General features: G+C 56.1%; 1 protein-coding gene across 2 annotated transcripts in view; it reads right to left on the bottom strand.

Moving 5' to 3' along the window:
* LGR6 (leucine rich repeat containing G protein-coupled receptor 6) overlaps positions 1-19,880 on the bottom strand; it is a 75,907-nt gene that overhangs the window by 35,827 nt on the left and 20,200 nt on the right. For both annotated transcript variants that reach the window (XM_020881977.2, XM_070473793.1), the window contains exon 4: positions 19,321-19,392. In XM_020881977.2, the coding sequence (XP_020737636.2) occupies positions 19,321-19,392 (72 nt within the window). The remainder of the gene's footprint in view (positions 1-19,320; positions 19,393-19,880) is intronic.

Raw genomic sequence — 19,880 nt, 5'->3', positions numbered from 1 at the left:
CCCAGCTCCTCTGCCGGGGCGGCCGGACAGCTCTGGGCCCGAGAAGGCGTGGCAGAAGCTCCTGCCCGCGGCCCCCGGGGCCCTCCACCAGCCAGACGGAGGCCGCTATGCCTGCGGACCTGTCTCTACAGGGAGTTCACCTGGACTGACACACGTGCCCTAAGAACCCCGCCAGGTTCGTGCAGGACACCAGTGCCCGTCCCGAGGGGCTCCCCGCCTCAAGGCACGAAGGCGAAGAAAGAAACAGCAGGTGGGGACGTGGTGTGTGCGTGCGAGGCTGTGTCCACACAGCACAGCGGGGTGTGAGCTCACTGGGGAGGGAGGCCGCACAGGCTTCCTGGGAGCACGGGGCTCGAGGGGCAGGAGGATGCTGAGGAGAGCCCTTGGGCCTGGGGTGGGCTGGGGAGAGGAGGCCAGGCCTTCCACGGACACAGCTCCTGGTCGTGCCCTCTGACCCAGGACAGGCCCAGCTGAGCACACGTGCAGCCTCCTGCGGACACTCTGGGCAGCCAAGCCCCCTGCCACGGCCCACACGTGTTTCAGGGCGACTAAAATCTGATGGTTGGGGCAGGATTCCTTTTTCAGAGCACGGAAGCTGTGCATGCTCAGTGATTCAGTCGTGTCCAACTCTGCGACCCCACGGACTGCAGCCCACCAGGCTCCTCCGTCCATGGGATTCTCCAGGCAAGAATGCTGGAGTGGGTTGTCATTTCCTTCCCCAGGGGATCTTCCCGACCCAGGGATTGAACCCATGTCTCCTCCACTGGCAAGTGGATTCTTACCACTGCGCCACCTGGGAGGCGGCAGGTACGAGAGCTGCCTGTGGTGATTTTAGAAATCCAGCCATACACTACTTCACAGCCTTTAGATTAACGGAGAAGACAGCTTTCTGAGAGAAACTTCTGGGACGGGGACACAGGCTTGGAACGCAGGGAGCTTTGGCCAAAAGGATGGAGCCCCAGGGAAGATGTCTAGCGTGTCAAAGAAAGACCCAGGTCAGTTCTGGGCCTTGGACCGTTACCATGCTTTCCTCTGATTAATGGGAGGACTGCTGGGGCACCAGTGTGTGCTCTCCCTGAAACTTGTCCAGGGGGCCTTCAATCTGCGTGGCTTTGGTTTGCTTTGGTGGGGTTTGGGGTGCGTTCAGCACTGTTCGTAGGATGGCTTGCTGTGAAGAGACCTTCATGGAGTGAGAGCTGAGAGGGACCCTGTAACCCCGGAGGAGAGGGGTCAGAGCCAGTCAGGGTCAAGACTGCAGAGAAGGCAGAGCCGGAGAAGGTGGTGGGCCTGGGACCTGGGGTCCCTTTCCTCCCACCCTGGTCCCTTGGGGAGCAGACACAGACAACCGGGGTCCCCTTGCCTGGTCTCCCACAGTGCGCAATGCTGAGTCCAGCGGGTTGAGACCAGCACCCCAGGGGGAAGTGCCCCGAGGTGACGGAAAGCGTGGGGGGCAGAGTGGACACTGATGGCTAGGCCCCCAGAAACTCAAGAGTCGCGCTTTGCTGCAGGGGTGGGTGGGAGTGGGGGGGTGCAAGAAAGGAATTCTTATTCCATCTCTGTGTCCCCAACCAACAGAGGGGGTATGGGGACACCCAACAGAGGGGGTGTGGGGTCACCACCCAACAGACGGGGTGTGGGGTTACCACCCAACAGAGGGGGTGTGGGGACACCACTCGCCGCCTCGCCCTACACAGGAAGGTCTGCGTCTGTCGGAGGAAAGCGGTTTCATCAGTTCTGATTTATGCCACCTAGTAAGATCCTTCCCCTGCCGCCAACCTCCCGGCAGATCAAAGCGAGACTATTAAGATGAAGCCAATCCCCACCTGCCCTCCAGGCTCTGAGAAGGCCCCGCCATCCTGCCCCCACCCCGAGAGTGACGGATGGGCCAGGAGCCCAGGAGCGAGAGCGCTTCCTTTGTGTACATCAAAGGGGACACCTGAGCGCACCTCCGGGCCATTTCATGTGTTTAATCGGCAGCAGTGTATAAATATGATTACCTACCCTCCAGGCGGAGGCGGGAGGGGCCTGGCAGCCTCTATCAGCTTTTCCTGAAGACACAGACCTACAGATCCGGGCAGAAGGCCAGCTTTGTGGGTGACAATCCCAGAATCCGAAGGCAAACATCCCAGGCCCAGAGAGCAGGCTGGCTTTCAGAGAGCCCTTAGCCGGTCCTGCAGCCATTCGCGATACGGGTGCCCGCCCTAGGCAAGGGTGCTGGGGCCGGTGGAGGAAGGGGTCCCCAGGGTCTCCTAAACCCCGTCCCCCGGGAGAGGGCAGTGACGTCAGAGGTTCACGGACCGCGAGCAACACGCCGGGTCCGGAGGCCAGCCCAGCGGACTGTGTGGCGCGGACAGAGCGGAGGGTGCCACGGGGGCACGGAGGAGGGCATCGGCTCTGCGGCCCTGACGCAGGGTCCAGTCCGCCCTCGTCCGAGGCCCCCGACTCCCGCGGGCCACGGTGAGAGCTGTCAGGGCGCAGCTGCGTGGTGTGCATCGGCTCCTCCCAGCCCCACTTCCGGTCCCCCCACCGACCCCTCTATCGGCCCATCCACGTCCTTCCATCCGTCTGTCCGCTCACGCAGACTCGTGACCCTGCACGTGCAGGCTGGTCTTCGCCCTGCTCAGGCCTCCATCGCCCCCTGTGTCCCGCCCCCCGCGGCACCCTCTCCTGGGTCCCTGTGACGCAGGCCGCCGGGCCGGCCTCAGGGCCCTGCGCGCTGCCTGTGTGCCTGGAACCTCTGACATCACCGCCGCCTCTCCGGACCCTGAGGCGCGGGCTTCAAGAGCGCCTCCCTGGAGTAACTCTCAGCTCGCTTCTCGGGAGGGCCCCGTCCTCCACTCCTTCGGGGAAACGCGTCTCTCCCCGCGCCCCCTGCGCCCGTGGGACACACCTCTGCCCCCTGTCCAGGGCGGGGCCATCCCTACTGTCCCTCAGGCGCCGCGGACCCTCCCCACGAGGCCGGTCCCCGACTCGCGGCGTCTCCTCGGGCCTCGGGCCGACCCGTGAGCGCCCGCCCCACTCACGCTGAAGCCTCTCCTCTGACCCCAGAAACAGGCCAAATAGTCAAGCACGTTCAGTTAAAACAGAGGAAAATGTACCCACCTTCCCACTAAAACACTGGTGACGATACAGAAGATGAAAACTCAGAACCTGACCAGAAGCTACACGTGACCAGAATCTGACGCCTGCTGCTGCGAGGAAAACAACCAATCACAGACGGCGGGAGCAACCCGGATGTGCCCAGCGGACGACTGCGTACACACGGCAGACGGCGACTCCGCCCGGAAAAGACGGAAACTCACACCCGGCTTCCACGCGCAGGAACCTCGAGCACGGATGCTGAGCGAAATAAGCCAGACACAGAAGACAGACTGGGATTCCGCTTACGTGCGCTCCCTAGAGGCAGACTCACAGAGAGGAAGGGGAAGGGTCGGGGCCAGGGGCTGGGGTCCGGGTTAGCGAGGGCTCAGCGGCTGCGGCGTTTCAGTTCTGCAGGATGGAAGGAGGCCTGGGACGGACGGTGGGGACGCTGACCCAGGGATGTGAAGCGCTTCATGCCACTCACGCACACCTGACTACACAAAGGCGGTAAATTTCATGTTACACGTTTAAACATCTTTAAAAAGAGAAGGAAAAACGTTAAAGCAACAACTGTTTTTAATTCTAAAGAACATGAACATGAAGGAGAATAATAAGCAGCAGGTGGTTCCTCAGCCTCCTCAGTGAGGCACGAGGAATGATGAGGTCGGTGGGACAGGAGCAGACACGCACGGGCGCGAAAAGGCAGACGCAGAGGGGCAGCAGCGCAGAATGCCAGAAATAAAGGTGGATTTCAAAGACAAATCAAGATGCAAGCGGAGCTGGGTGGGCAGGGAAGCTGCGAGGGGCGAGTCGAAATGAGTGGAGCAGAAGCACAGCTATAATTCTGATGTCTCTTGAAGCTGTAAAAAATGTGCTTTACAAACGTCTACTGGGTTTCAGACAAACTGACAGAAAAGTGATTCACACCTGAGCACATTCTGGCTAAACTCTATAAATGGAGAAACTCTTGTATGCATTCATAAAGAAGATGCATGCTCTTCTGTAAGGAACAAAACAATGAGTGCCATCTCTGAATTTCCTGGCAACCACGTGCCAGGGGAAAATAGAGCTACACTGACAGCATCCTAAGAAAAAATGATCCATGAAGTTTATTTTCAGGTAGTTTGACAAGTATATGTGAAGTCCACAAAAACATTCTCAAATACGTAAGGGATCAGAAAACAGACTGAATGGGGTGTGGGGGCTGGGGTTAGGTGTATCTTCACAAATTAAAACTGAAGCCACGTTATAATGGCTCCCCTGGTGGCTCAGAAAGTAAAGAATCTGCTGCAGCGCAGAAGACCCGGGTTTGACCGCTGGATCAGGAAGACTCCTCTGGAGAAGGGAATGGCTACCCACTCTACCATTCTTGCCTGGAGAATGGAAAGAACCATTCTTGCCCCGGAAAGAGAAGCCTGGCACATTGAAGTGCGTGGGGTCACAGAGAGTCAGACACGGCTGAGCAACTAACACTTTCACGTCCATATTATAAAATAAACAGACAAGCAAAATATAACAGAAACATGGACTCGAACTTTCCCTGTCAAACATTAAAATACCAAATAAACAAACCCCAAACGTTAAAATACCTAATTAAAAAACTAGTGGAGTTTATAAATAAGTGCAGCAAAATTGCAAGATACAAGATCAATACACAAAAACCAACTGTACTTCCACACACTTGCAATGAACAATCCAAAAATGAAATTAAGGAAACAATTCACCTTCAGTGCATATTGTTGCAAAAGCTGGACAGAACATGTAAATCAATGAAGTCAGAACACACCCTGACACCATACAGAAAAATAAACTCAAGATGACTTAAAGACTTAAATATGAGACATGACACCGTAAAACTCCCAGAAGAGAACACAGGCAAAGTACCCGCTGACATACCTCAGACCAGCGTCTGCTCAGATCGCCTCCCAAGGCAACAGAAATAAACGCAAACACAAACAAACAGGACCTAACCAAATCCACAAGCACTTGCACAGCAAAGGAAATCATAAATAAAACAAAAAGGCAGCTTACAGGCTAGGAGAAACTATTTGCAAATAATGTGACTGACAAGTATTTAATTTCCAAAATAAACAAACAGGTCATACAACTCCATAACAAAAAAAAACAAACAACCCAAACAAAGTGTGCAGAGATTTCTCGAAAGAACACACACAGACAGCTAACAGGACATGAAAAGATGCTCAACACTGCTAATTAGAGAAATGCACATCAAAACTACAATGAGATCACCTCACACCAGTCTGAATGGCCATCATCAAAAAGTCTACAAATAATAAACACAGGAGAGGGTGTGGAGAAAAGGAAACCCTCTTACACTATTGGTGGGAATGTAAATTGGTGCAGCCACTTTGGAAAACAGTATGGAGATTCCTCAGAAAACTAAAATTCGAGCTATCACATGACCCTGCAATCCCACTCCTGGGCATATATCCGGACAAAACTCATTCAAAAAGACACATGCACCCCAGTGTTCACTGCAGCACTGGTCACAACAGTCAAGACACAGAAGCAACCGAAGTGTCCAACGACAGATGAACGGACAAAGAAGATGTGGTATACGCACACAGTGGAATGCGACTGACTCAGCCTTTCCAAGAACGAAGTAACATCGTCGGCAACAACAGGGATGGACCTAGAGATCATCACACTGAGTGAGGTTAAGTCAGACAGAGAAAGACAAATACATGATATCACTTATTCGTGGGATCTAAAATATGAAACAAATGAACCTATGTACAAAACTGAAACAGACTCACAGACACAGAAAACAAACTCACGGTCACCAGCGGAGGAAGGGATAAATCCAGAGTTTGGGATCAATGTATGCACACTGCTCTCTATGAAACAGACAGACATATGTATAAAGCAGGAAGACTTGCTTTATAGCACAGGGAACTATATTCAGTATCTTATAATAATCTATTATGAGAAGTATATATATATATATATATATGCACATACATGTATAACTGGACCACTTTGTTGTATACCAGAAACTAATACAGCACTGTGTATCTCAATAAAAAAGAAAACAATTCAATTTACAATAACATCAACACAAATTAGGAATAAATTCAACAAAAAGTACAAAGTCTATACTTTGAAAACCATAAAACATTGTTGAAAGAAATTAAAGACTATCTAAATAGATGGAAAGACATCTCATATCCATGGATTTTTAAGATGGCAACACTCCGCAAACTGACCTGTAGATTCAACAGGACCATATCAAAACTCCCAGTGTCCTCTCTTTTTTTGCAGAAATTGACACAGATCATAAAAATGCATATAGAAATGCAAGGGAGCAAGAACAGTCAAATGAATCATGAAAAAGAGGAACAAAGTTGGAGGACTCACATTTTCTGATTTCAAAACTTACTACAAAACTACAGTCAAGACTGGATGGTCTTGGCGTAAGAATAGACACACAGGTCAAATGAATAGAACTGAGAATCCAGAAACACACTCAACACGTGTGTGCTGCGTGCCAAGTCACTTCAGTCATGCCTGACTCTGTGTGACCCCATGGACTGTAGCCCACCAGGCTCCTCTGTCCATGGAATTCTCCAAGCAGGAATACTGGAGTGGGCTGCCATTTCCTTCTTGAGGGGATCTTCCCCACCCAGGGATCGAAGCTGCGTCTCTTCTGTCTCCTGATTTGGCAAGTGCACTCTTACCACTAGTGCAGCTGGGAAGCCATGTATTCACACACATGTGGTCAGCTGATTGTCAACAGGATGCCATGCTGCAGTCCATGGGGTCACAAAGAGTCGGACATGACTGAGTAACTGAGCGGAACTGAAGACAATTCAGTAGGGAAAAGAACAGCCTTTGGTGTGATGAAACGGTTTGTTGAAAGAACTCGCCATTGGCGAGAAAAAGAAATGGAATCTTCTACCTCACACCACATACAAAAATGGACAAAATAGGTCAAAAACTCAAAGCTATAAAACTATTAGAGGAAAACATAAATCTTCCTGACCTTGGATTAGGCAATAGTTTCTTAAATAAAACGCCAGAAGTACAAGAAACAAAACAGGAAAAATTGGACTTCATCAAAATTGAAAACTTTTGTTCTTCAAAGGATGGTAACAAGTAAAATGGTCAAAGTCTCTGAATAGATTTCTCCAAACAAAGCAAACAGTAAGCACAGAAGAAGAGGCTCAATTCCATTAGTTGCCAGGGCATGTAAATCAAGACCACAAGACGCCACTTCACACCCAGGAGGAAACCGAAATCAAAGACAGTAACGAGTGTGGGAATGGACCACGACGCTGCTGGGGATGGCGAGGTGCTGCGCCCACCTCGGGAGATAGTTTAGCAGGTCTGCACACAGCTGTCCACACAGTCACCACGAGACCCGGCAACTTCACTCCTGGCCGTACACCTGAGAGAACTGAAAATGCATCTGCACGAGTGTTCACACCAGTATTATTCGCAATAACCAAAAACTGAAAACAACCCAATGTCTACCAGCCGCTAACAGGCAAACAGACCTGGGCTAACCCCACAATGGAATATCATTCAGCCACCAAGAGGAGTTAAGTCCTGGGATCCCAAGTGCAGCAAGTAAAACCTAGTGCAGCCAAATAAATGAAGACGTGTGTTAAAAAAAGGAAAGAAGTGCTGACAGAAAAGCTATGACCGGCCTAGACAGCATTTTAAAAAACAGAGACATCACTTTGCCGACAAAGGTCCATCTAGTCAAAGCTATGGTTTTTCCAGTGGTCATGTATGGATGTGAAAGTTAGACCATAAAGAAAGCTGAGTGTCGAAGAATTGATGCTTTTGAACTGTGGTGCTGAAGACTCTTGAGAGTCCCTTGGACTGCAAGGAGATCCAACCAGTCCATCCTAATGGAGATCAGCCCTGGGTGTTCATTGGAAGGACTGATGCTTAAGCTGAAACTCCAATACTTTGGCCACCTGATGTGAGGAACTGACTTGGAAAAGACCCTGATGCTGGGCAAGATTGAAGGCAGGAGGAGAAGGGGACGACAGAGAATGAGATGGTTGGATGGCATCACTGACTTGATGTGTCCATCAAGTTGAGCAAGCTCGGGGAGTTGGTGATGGACAGGGAAGCCTGACGTGCTGCAGACCATAGGGTCACAGAGTCAGACATGACTGAGTAACTGAACTGAACTGAACTGACAGACTAGTGAATACCCACATGGGTGAATCTTGACAACATGCAAAGTGAAAGACGCCAAACACAAAAAGCTCCATTTTGTATGGTTTCATTTATGTGAAATGTCCACAACAGGCAAACGCAGAGAGAATGTAGATTAATGCCCTTGGGGGCTGTGTGCTGCGGGGAGTGGGAGCTCACCAGGGCAGGGAGACGAGAATGCGCGGAAATCAGAGGTGTTAGTGGCTGCACAAGTTTGTAGACACTCTAAAAAAAACACAACAAGCCACTCAGTTCTCTACTTTTAAAGAGTGACTCTCACGCTGTATGAATTATATCTCAAGTTTTTAAAGTACTTAAAGCTGAAATGATTACACCCGTGCTACAGTCTTGAAGGAACCATAAATCAGGCCCCAACACAATTTTAAAGATTCAACACATCACAAAGGAAGGGTGAGTTTAAAAGTACGAGAGTTCAGAGAGACATAGGCATGTTAATAAGCACTGTGTCTGGGTGGTAGAATTGTGGGTGATTTCTGTTTTATTCATATTCTCTGTATTTTCTAAATTTTCTACAATGAGTCAGAACAAAAACATATTTTTTAAAAACAGTGCGTCAGGATATAATTAAGCCGCAGGCTCTGGAGTGCTCAGCTGGGGCAGTGCACACAGGGGGCGGGTGTGGGGCGGGGAGGATGGGGGTGAATGGTGAAGCCGCATTCTCTTGGGCCCCTCCCTGGGTCACTGCTGTGGTCCAGGCTCTGTTCTGCCTGGCCTCATGGAAGGGCCGGCAGACTGGCCTCCTCCAGGCTGTCCACTAGGCTGAGCCAAGACTGCCTTCTCCAAATCCATCCCCCAGGGCTGGTGGCTCAGCTGGTAAAGAATTGCCTGCAATGCACAAGACCCTAGTTCTATTCCTGGGTCGGAAAGATTCCCCTGGAGGAGGGATAGGCTACCCACTCCAGTATTCCTGGGCTTCCCTGGTGGCTCAGATGGTGAAGGATCTGCCTGTAGTATGGGAGACCCTGGTTCGATTCCTGGGTCGGGAAGATCCCCTGGAGGAGGGTATGGCAACCTACTCCAGTATTCTTGCTTGGGGAATCCCCATGGACAGAGGAGCCTGGTGGGCTATAGTCCGTGGGGTCGCAAAGAGACAGACAGGATCGAGTGACCAAACACACCCAGTTCACAGCCTTCCCTCTGCTCAGCCCCCTCCCCTCCCAGCAAGGCTGTCCCTTCCTCCCCACCATTCGCCTCCCATTCTCCCATCTCAGCCCAGATGGGGTGCTTCTCCTCACGGAGCGTTGCTGCTCTTCCAGCCAAAAGGGGTCCCAGGCATTGCAAAGCTCCCGCTCATCCCAGAAGCCAGTTGCCAGGCCCCGAGACCAGCAGCCCTGTGACCCGACGACTCATAAACTATCAACAAGACTCAACTGTACTGGTATTCCACTTGATTGTGCATATGAACAGGATGGTGACACTACTATCCCATCCTCCTAAGAGCCACAGTTAGAATCAGATGCTGGCGGTCCTCTAAAACCCGAACACTTTCGGCATTTATTTTGAGGGAGCTCATGTTTGACCACATGAGCTTTTCCTTTCAGGTCCATGAGTTTTCCTTTCAGGTCCTTGCCCTTGGCTCCAGGTAGATTCACGGCTGAGCTGCTGGCCCAGCAACACCTCCTCTCACAGTGAATGGAGCCAAGGACCATCTTGTCTGGAAACTATGACAAGACGGACCCAGTGAAGCTCCCAGTAAATTCCTGTTTCATGGGGACCTTAGTTTGGACCAAGTAAAGATGACTGTGGCCGTGGAGGGTGGATTTGGGTTTGAAAGTCCTGGTACAGATATGGAAAGTTAACATGTCCATCTCCCAGATAGCGTTAGCATAAAGAACCCGTCTGCCAATGCAGAAGACATAAAAGACATGGGTTTGATGCCTGGGTTTGAAAGATCCCCTGGAGAAGGGAATGAACCCACTGCAGTATTCCTGCCTGGAAAATCCTTGAACAAAGGAGCCTGGCGGGATACAGTCCATGGGGCCGCAAAGAGTCGGACACGACGGAAGCACACGTGAAGTGTGCACACAGCACAGGAAGTCGCAGATGACGCTGCAGGCAGGAGGGGTGTGCATGGACAAGGTACCGGCCCTTCCCTCCACTGCAAGAGGACAGGCGGTCCTGCAAGAGTCTGGGCATGAGATCCCATCTTAGCCACATGGCTGACCTGGTCAGTGACATTCTGTTGGACTCATATGTAAATTCCCCAGCTGTTTTGCCCTTTGAAAATAAATTTACAAAAAAAAAAAGAAAAGAAACTAGCGGTCAAACTCCGTCCCCACACGGATGAGAGGAGGAGCTGGACTTCAGTGAGCATGGATTCAGGACCCCAGCTCTGAAACTCGGGCCTGCGTGGACCTGCAGATCCCAGCCTGTCCTACTGTGACTACATCCTGAAGCTGGCAGCTTACCGGCCTGCTGAGGGGTGCTAACGGCCGTGGAGGGAAAGGGGTGCCCAGCCCCTCTGGAGGTCCCCACCGGGTTCTGCTGCAAAGCCTACACCGCAGGTGAGCCCGACAATAACCCTCGTCCCAGCACCGCCTGGCCAAGCACGGAGCATCGCAGGGAGCTTCAGGGCAGTCGCCCGATCACTCCCAGTTCACAGCGCACAGAACCTAGGCTCGGGAGGCGCAGACAACTCTCACCTCGAAAGAGGCGGGGCTGGCTTACACGGGCAAGCAGCAGCGACTTCAGAGAGAGTCTGGGCTCACACAGCCCCTCACAGCTGAAAGGGGCGCCTCTGGGTCCGTCAGATGTGTGAGGCCTGGACAACAGGGAGGAGAGTGACCACTGGCCGCGCCCCACGAGCCTCACTGCCCGTCCAGCTCTGACTTCCGGACTTGGCGTGGCTGGGACAGTCAGCTCCAGGATGCCAGTCAGGCCACGTCAGGGAGAGATGGACCAATAAGGGTCCCGTTTGCCTGGGCTCGCGTGGAGCCCTTTCTCCGAGCTCTCCAGACTGGCCCAAGGTCCACCACTCAGCATCCCTCCCTTCCCAAGCAGACCTGTGGACAAAGGCTATTTACTGTCTGCGCCCAGCCCTGCCCCCACCAGGCTGAGCGAAAGCAGGCGACACTGTCCTCCACCCCAGCAGCGGCCAGCAGGCTCCAGGCCAGCAGAGCAAAGACAGCAGAGCTCCACCTGGGTCCTCCCTGCTCTGCTCTGGCCAGTGCCTCCGCCCTGCCATCCCGCGAGAGCCGAGGGTGCCTGGCTCTGGTACTCCGTGTACTCAGAGGCTCAGAGTCAGGTGGAAATCTAGGAGGACTTCCTGGAGGAAGTGTGTTGCATTGATTCAGCAGAGAGGCAAAGCCTGGCAGAAAGGAAAAGCACCAGATCCTGAGGACAGCTCAAGCCGAGGCCTGGGGGCAGAAGGGCACCTCGTGGGGTATGCAGCCCGGCTGGATGGGTGGCGAGCGGGGTGGGCTCACGACTGAGCAGGTGCAACTCCCAGGAAGGCTTGGTCGGCGGGCCCTGAGGTCTGTGGTTTCTGATCAGAGCAGCGATTGGGAAGTGCTGCTACCCGACAGCGTGGGGAGACCCGGACCTGCCCTCAGGGCACCTCTCTGACCCACTCCATCCAGAAGACGGCAGGACTGAGAGTCAGGAGACATAGCTGGCTCCCCCTCTCCCCCTCTCCAGAGGGTCCGTGCGAAGGTTTTACTGCTGGTCCCTAGGCCCAGGTCAGGGGACAGACGGGCAGCTGAGGAGCTGGTGAACCTTCACCCCAAGGCTGGCTTGGCGCCCCAAGGGAGACTCCCATGGCAGCTCACGAGGCAGCCGGACTGCAGGCGAGGGCTCAGGGTGGGTGAGGAGAAAGCCCCTGATTCTGCCATCGATGAGGCGGGGGAGGCTGCGGAGGAGACTGAGCCGAGGCGCCCACAGGAGGGGCAGAGGTGCTGGGTGTGCAGGGGTGGGGCGGGGCGGGCCTGGGGCCAGAGACAGTGCTTCACTGAGACGGTGCTTCACGGGCAGCCGCGATGCAAGAAGGGGGAGCTGGGAAAGGCCTACTGGATGGAGGGGAGGCCCAAGCCTTGGTAAGAACTGCCGTGAGGGCCCAGGAGCGCGGCCTGACCCTGTGAGCACCTAGAGGGGGCACCTGGAGGGCCCGGGGTGGCCTCTGAGAGACCAGAGCCCCGCAGCCCTGAGGGCCCCGGGCCGGTTCTGTGCCCTGGGGATGCCCAGACCGCCCCTGCCCCTGCCCCTGCTTCTGGCCCCTTCCCCTCCCCACCCCTCCCCGTCCCCTGATCCCTTCCCCTAGTCCCTCCCCCTGCTCCTGGCCCCTCCCCCCTTCCCCTAGTCCCTCCCCCTGCTCCTGGCCCCTCCCCCTCCCCACCCCTCCCCTCCCCTGATCCCTCCCCCTAGTCCCTCCCCCTGCTCCTGGCCCCTCCCCCACCCCTCCCCCTGCTCTTGGCCCCGCCCCCCCTCCCCGCCCCCTCCCCCTGCGCCCGCCCCACCCCTCCCCCTCCCCACCCCTCCCCCACCCCTCCCCCTGCTTCCGCCCGCTCCCCCTACTCTCTTCCCAGGGACCTTGGCCCCCGACAGTGCTGTGTTCCCCCTGCTCAGGGCATCAGGGCGGGATTCCCTTTTAAGCCTCCAGACCTGTCCTTCCTCTCAGGGAGAAGCTGCCCCTGATGCTCTCCTCTCCGTGGCTGCCAGGCCCCTCAAGACTCACCCCCGGGGCTCCAGCTGCCCTGCCGAGGGTCCACAGAGCCCTTCCGCCCAGGCCTCGCTGAAGCAGGAATGGTTTTATTTCGGGGGAGGCTGGCAGAAGAGCTGGGTGTTGGGGTCAGTGCAGGGGGCGCCACTTTGGTGAGAGTGCAGGGCTGGGGGACATTCCAGAACAAGTGACCTTAGAATCATTTAGCCAAAGAGGTCACAGAGCCTCGTAAGGACACTTCCCTTTCAGTAAACAGAAAAGCATCTGCAGGCCGGCTCCTACTCTCTGGTGACACGGGGAGGACGCCCTCCCCTCCTGGACCAGGTGCCCATGCCTCCTCCTGGTCCCCCTCAGCCTCTGCAGTGGACACAGCAGGAGCTGACGCCCACCGCCTCTCCCAGCTGGTATGCACATCCCCGCACGCCGACAAGTGGCTGGCAGCCACCTGGGCTCTGAAGGCTCAGGACAGGTGGATAACGACCCACAGACTCAAAACAGACCCGCATTCCCAGCCCGACTACGGCGGGCTGCGGGGCTGCGGAGGGCGCCGGGGGAAGGCCGGCGGCTGGCACGCGGTGCTGCCGGCTCTTCCTGGCTGGGACCCGAGCCACCCCTCACCTCCCTCTGGCACCCTCGGGCTTTGGTGGGACAGGATTCTGAAGAGGTTGTGAGCTCCCAGAAAACGTCAAGAGGGGAGCAGAGTGGGAGAGTCCCCAGGCCAGACAAGGGGAGTGTGACTGGGGACTTTCCGAAAGCCCTCTGGCCTTTCCCTCCCTGTGGTTAAAGGCAGCTGGGAAGTTCTTCCTGAAGTCTAACCTGCATGTCTCCAGCTGCATCTTCCAAGGTCATCTGGTATATCTCATCACCTCTAGGCAGGTCCACAACCAAATGTTCCAACCTCACATTTTCATTCCATGTGTGCAGGGGATGACAAGGAAGAAAAGGGGTTAAGGCTTGATGATTTTGCAAAGAAAGTCCGCAGGGCCAAGGGATGGGGGAACAGGGAGCCAATAACGATGGAGACTCATCAGAACCGGGGCTGGGAGAGAAGGCAGGTGTCCCAGGAGCTCCTGGACCGAAGAACAGTGAGTCCCAGATTTCAGTGGTGTGCTCACAGCTGGGAAGGTGCGGGGTCTTGTTAAAAGGCAGAGTCTGACCCCCTCGGTCTAGAGGGGAGCTTGAACCTCTGCACAACTCACCAGCCCACGTGAGGCCAGTGCTGCCGATGCAGGAAACACTCTGAGTCACCAGGATCATCGCGTGGTTCCCAAACCTGGCTCTGCATCGGATCCCACCAGGGAGACTGTTGTCAAGTCCACTGTCCTGGGCCCCAGCCCACGAGATGCTGACTGAGGTCTGAGAAAGGGCGTGGGAACGTGCACACTGTGAACTTCTCACACACCGTGCGGCAGGCGGCCTTGGGAACCAGACCTCTGGGGTCTCTCCCAGCTGACCTCCTGCATACTGTACGGGTGTGGCTAAGCACACACATGCAGACAGACCATCTCTCAACTCTGTGACTGACTCCCTGAACCTTCACTTCCGCATCTGTAAAATGGGGACCATCGGACCTCACATGGAGATCTGTCACAAGAAATCAACGAGCTGATGTCTGCTGAGCACTGGCCTAGAGCCTGGTGCCACAGTGAGCACTCGATAAATATTAACCACAAGTGTGATGCTTATTACACACACCACTTCCCCTAGTTTTCATTATGTCCGTCAGCTCCCTCTTCACTTTCTACACTGATTTTACATCATATTCACCTGCACTGACTTTCTGTTTCAGTAGCATAAGTCCACGGTGTACAGGAAGGGAGGCATAAAGATGGGGGTCTGGGTGTGATATTCCCACAACAAGCAGGAGCTGCTGAAAGGCAGGGCCCTTGTTTTATTATTGAGCTCAGGCACTCGGCAAGGCTTAAACAAGTGAATAGTTGGATGGATGGATGGTTGGAGGATGGATGGGCAGACGCATGGATGGTTGCGTGGGTAAATGGCTGGATAGGTGGATGGGTAGATGGGTGGATGGATGCATGGATGGTTAGGGGGATGGATGGGTAGATGGATGGAAGGATGCTTGGGTGGGTGGGTGGATGAATGGGTGGATGGGTGGGTGGGTGGATGATGGTTGAATGGCTGGATGGGTGAAGAACCGATGGATGGATGGGTTGGTGGGTGGGTGGGTAGATGATGGTTGAATGGATGGACAGAGAACGGATGGATGGATGGATGGATGGATGGATAAATGGATGGATGAATGGGTAGGTGGATGATGGTTGAATGGTTGGATGGAAGAAGAACAGATGGATGGGTGGATGGGCAGATGGACAGATGGATGGATGGATGGTTGGTTGAATGGATGGATGGATGGACGGTTGGATGGATGGATGGATGGATGGATGAGTGGGTGGATGGATGGATGGATAGATGGATAGATGGATGAGTGGATGGATGGATGGATGGTTGGATGAATGGACGGACGGTTGGATGGATGAGTGGATGGTTGGATGGATGGATGGATAGATGGATGGGTGGCTGAGTGGATGAGCAGATGGATGGATGGGTGGGTGGATGGATGGATGGGGTGGGTGGATGGTGGTTGAATGGTTAGATGGATGGATGAAGAATGGATGGATGGATGGTAGATGGATAGATGGGTGGGTGGATGATGGTTGAATGTTTGGGTGGATGGATGGAAGGGTGGATGAGTAGATGGGTGGATGGATAGATGGTTAGATGGATGGATGGGGTGGGTGGATGGTGGTTGAATGGTTAGATGGATGGATGAAGAACAGATGGAGGGATGGTGGGTGGATGGATGGGTGGATGATGGTTGAATGTTTGGGTGGATAGATGGATGGGTGGATGAGCAGATGGGTGGATAGATGGATAGATGGATGGGTGGATGAGCAGATGGGTGGATAGATGGATAGATGGATGGGTGGATGAGTGGATGGGCAGATGGATAGATGGATGGATGGATGGTTGGTTGAATGGATGAGTGGGTGGGTGGGTGGATGGTGGTTGAATGGTTGGATGGATGGATGAAGAATAGATGGATGGATGGATGGGTTGATGAGTGGATGGGTGGATGGATTAGTGGATGGGTGGATGGATGGATAGGTGGATGGATGGGTGGATGGATAGATGGGTGGATGGATGGATGGTTGGATGGATGGGTGGATGAGCAGATGGATGGACACCAGGGGTGGGGTCTCTTCTTCCCTCCAGATGCAACCAGAACCCAGGCCGGGGTTCTGCACTGGCTTTAGCTGCTCAAGAAGAGGCACTAATGCAGGAGGGAAGAACCTTGCCTCTGTCATCTCCCCTGTGGGGAGGGGTCACCCCACTTCTGGGCTCTACCTGGGGCCCATGTGCACTTAATCTCAATCTGAGTGGTCAGCCCCCACTCAGAGGTGCCCCTGCCCCTCTAAGGGCCAGGCCTGTAGGAGCTCTGTGGGGCTGAGGAGCCCACACGTGCTGAGTGCCACACTGCTCCTGGGTGGCCCAGCTGGAGCCAACTCTACCCCAGACCGACATTTATGTCTGAAAGAAGCCCCACAGTATCCCCGCCACACAGAAACTCTGGGAGACCGATGACCCATGTCAGACCCTCATCACGTGCACGGTGCTGCCCGCATGCCCACCCACCACCCACCTCGAAGCAGCCTCTACCCCAGACGCATGTAGTAATCAACTCCCGGAACCTTGGGAGATCCAAATAAAGCAGCCTATCATCACGGGGCCCAAAATAGCCGTGCCAGGGAGGCCATCTGCCACCTCGGGCACCCCTGGGGACCCCGCGGCACGCCCCACAGCACGGCTGGGCCGGGGCCCTCTCTGGCAGGCAGGCAAGTTTGGCCGTGCTGACCACACCCACCAGGTCACCTGAGAGCTCACAATCAGCGTGGGGGCTGGCCTGTGGCTGAGCAGGCAGCTCCAGGGTGGGAGCCGCCCAGACCTCCGGGCGCGTCCCTCCTCCTGCTGGTTCCTGGCCATGCTGGGAGGAGGCTGCCCTCCCTGCGGGGCTGGCTCACAGGCCACTGCCCTCACCGAGACTCCAGCCTCCTCAGTGTTCAACTCTCCCCCGCCGCTCCCCACAGGACCCCTGCCCACCCTCCTCTGCCACCCGCACACCCCCTGCTGGCTGGGTGGTGCCTCCCAAGCAGGCGTGTCGCTGTCATAACCCGCAGAACTTGTGGAGGGAATCCTAGAGGAAAAAGGGTCTTTGCAGGTGGGAGTAAGCTACAGACCTCAAGGTGAGACCTCCTGGATTATCAGGGTGACCCTAAATCCACTGCCAAGTGTCCCATGAGAGACACAGAGACACACACAGAGGACAGACCACGTGAGGACAGGGGATGTGGCCACGCGGAGCAGCGGCAGTCACAGACCCGAAGAGGCTCCGAGATGGGGCTGTCCTGCTGAGACCTTTCTCTCTGGGCCCCAAACTGTATGGCTTGCTGTTTGAAGCTGCCCACGTGGGGGACACCCATGCCCCCAGGTCACTCACAGACCCCTTTCTTGCATAATTGGTTTTCACTCTTTAGTGGGTGTCAGAATCTGCTGGGGTTGAGGGGTGGCTCATGAAAACGTGATCGCGGTCCTGCCTTCAGAATTTACGATTTTGTGGGTGCAGGTAGGGCCTGGGAGGGCATGGCCAACGGGGTCCCAGCGTGGCTGGCCCTGCTGCCTCGGGACTCCACTTGGAGAACCACTGCTCTATGTGGTCCCACCAGACTGTGCAAACTGTTTTCTGCCTGGCCTGTCCCCCAAAGACACCATCCTGGCCCCACGATGCCTCCCTGTCCCACAGCACTCAGACCCGAGAACGCGCTTCCAGGGGACCCCTCCCACACACAAGCAGCTCCGTCTCCGCCACACTAGGGGGTCTGCAGCAGGCCCCCAGCTCTGCCGGTCAGGGCTGCAGGGCCTGCGCTGCGCCCCACGTGGTCGGGGTGGGCTGCTGTTTCTGGGGGAGCTGATGGCTTTGGGCACAGGCAGCCTCACGGCTCCCTCGAGCCCACCTGGGGTCTAACCAGGACCAGGGCTCTAGAGAGCCACCAGGACCTCAGCACATCGGCAGCCCTGGCTCCCCGGGAGCCCACCCTGCCTCCTTGTTCTGGACGGTCTGTGTCCCCCGGGATTCCCTGGGCTTGTGTGCAGTCCTCACCCTGGAGGGTGGAACCAGGAAGCGAGGCCTCCGGGAGTAAAGACTGGCAAGACAAGGGGTTAGCGAGGGGGCTCATGCCTCATTTGTTCTGGCAGCCCAGCCCCCGCCCCTCAACCCAGCAACCTGGGCCTCCCCCGTCCACCTGTGACAGGGCGCCCGAGTTAGGTGGAGGGTGCCTCACTCTGATGGAACACCCACGAAGTGGAGCCTTCACGCAGGGCTATGCCCCCTTCTCCCCAACACTCGCACAGTACGCTCTGACATACTGCAGGCAGAGAGGCCCGTGTTCCATCCAGTCCCAGAGGCCTGGCCACGCCCCCGCGGTACCGTACACCCAGCAGGTCCAAAGGGGCCCTGTGCCCTCCCGGCTCACCCCCGGGACACACGCCTCGCCTACCCCACCATCAGCACGTTCTCGCTGAGCCCTACCACGCGCCGGGCTCTCGGTGAGCAGCCTGGCCGTCCACCCAGGAGTCCTCTCCATCACCACGACCCGTGCTCACCCACAGCGGGTCAGCAGCGCCACCCAGGTGAGGGGCCAGCGGGCAGCTGGGGAGGGGGAGAGGGCCCACAGGCGGGGAAGCACCACCCACTCCGCCTGCCTCAGGGCCCCCAGGCCCGGCCCTGGCTGAGTCCTCCCCAGGCACCTAGTCTCCGGTCAGACAAATTCAGCTGGTTCACAGGCACGCCTTAGGCACCCACCTGTTCCGGGCCGCCCCGTGCACCCAGCACCGGCCCTGAGCAGCGGGTGGCCAGGCCGTCCCTCACCCGCCTGTCTCTGTTTCCGCCCAGGAACTAGGAACCGTGAAGACCCCAGCGGATGGACAGGAACCGCAGGGCTCCGGGGTGGGGCCGGACGAGTCCCTGGTGGCCAATGAGGCATTTGAGCTCAAAGCCCCGCCAAGCCCGGGGGCCAGCGAGGTCAGGGAGATAGCCCCGTCCTGCTACGGTTCTGAGGCAGCAGCCTCCAAGCCCTCCCAGGCTCTGTGGTGGAAGGTCAGACGGCCCAGGATGGCGCCCGGGGCCCACCCAGGGAGGTCCGGTTCCTGCAGCCTTCCACAGGGGCTGGGCGCCTGCACACACACATCTGATGACGACGACCTCCCGAGGAAACCAAGGCCAGGAGTGCACCATCGGGACCTGGGGTTCAGGCCCAGGCAGGGCCGCCCAGCCCACCCCCCCCACCCCAACTCACAGAGACTGCAGGCCCGGCAGCTCCCACAGCGCCTCCGCGGGGATCCCTCCCAGCCGGTTGTTCTGCAGCATCCTGTAAGGAAGAGAGGGCGTGAAGGACCCCGCCCACAGAACCCAGCCTGAGCCCCAAGCCATCTGTCCCCAGGGGTCCACAGGGCCTGGAGGGCGCCTCCAAGGAGCTTCAGGGACAAGGCACCCGGGAAGACACGGAGTAGACACCCAGAGCAGCAAGGCGGGAAAGCAGGGCAGAGCCCTCTCCAGCATCCCAGCCCAGAAGGACATGGGGAGAAGCTGCGTCTCCTCCCCGGGCCTCAGTCTCCTCTGCAGCTGAGAGCCCACAGCTTCCCTGGGAAGGGGAGGCTGTGCCAGCCCCAGGCGAATGCCTCTGAGTGGTGTGCATGTCTGCAGGGGCAATCTGAGACACCCAGGTCAGCAAGCCAGCACCAGCTGGCGACCCCATCACACACGACCCCACAAAAGCAGGGACGTCCAGCCGGGCGCGAGCCGCTCGAAGGACTGCCCTCCTGGACCGGCAGGGCCATGAGTCCAAGAGTGAGAAGA

Source organism: Odocoileus virginianus, chromosome 11 (genome assembly GCF_023699985.2).
Source record: "Odocoileus virginianus isolate 20LAN1187 ecotype Illinois chromosome 11, Ovbor_1.2, whole genome shotgun sequence".
In the NCBI taxonomy this organism is placed as follows: Eukaryota; Metazoa; Chordata; class Mammalia; order Artiodactyla; family Cervidae; genus Odocoileus; species Odocoileus virginianus.
The sequence above is the reverse complement of the archived record's forward strand: the minus strand, read 5'-3'. Positions and strand labels throughout refer to the sequence as shown.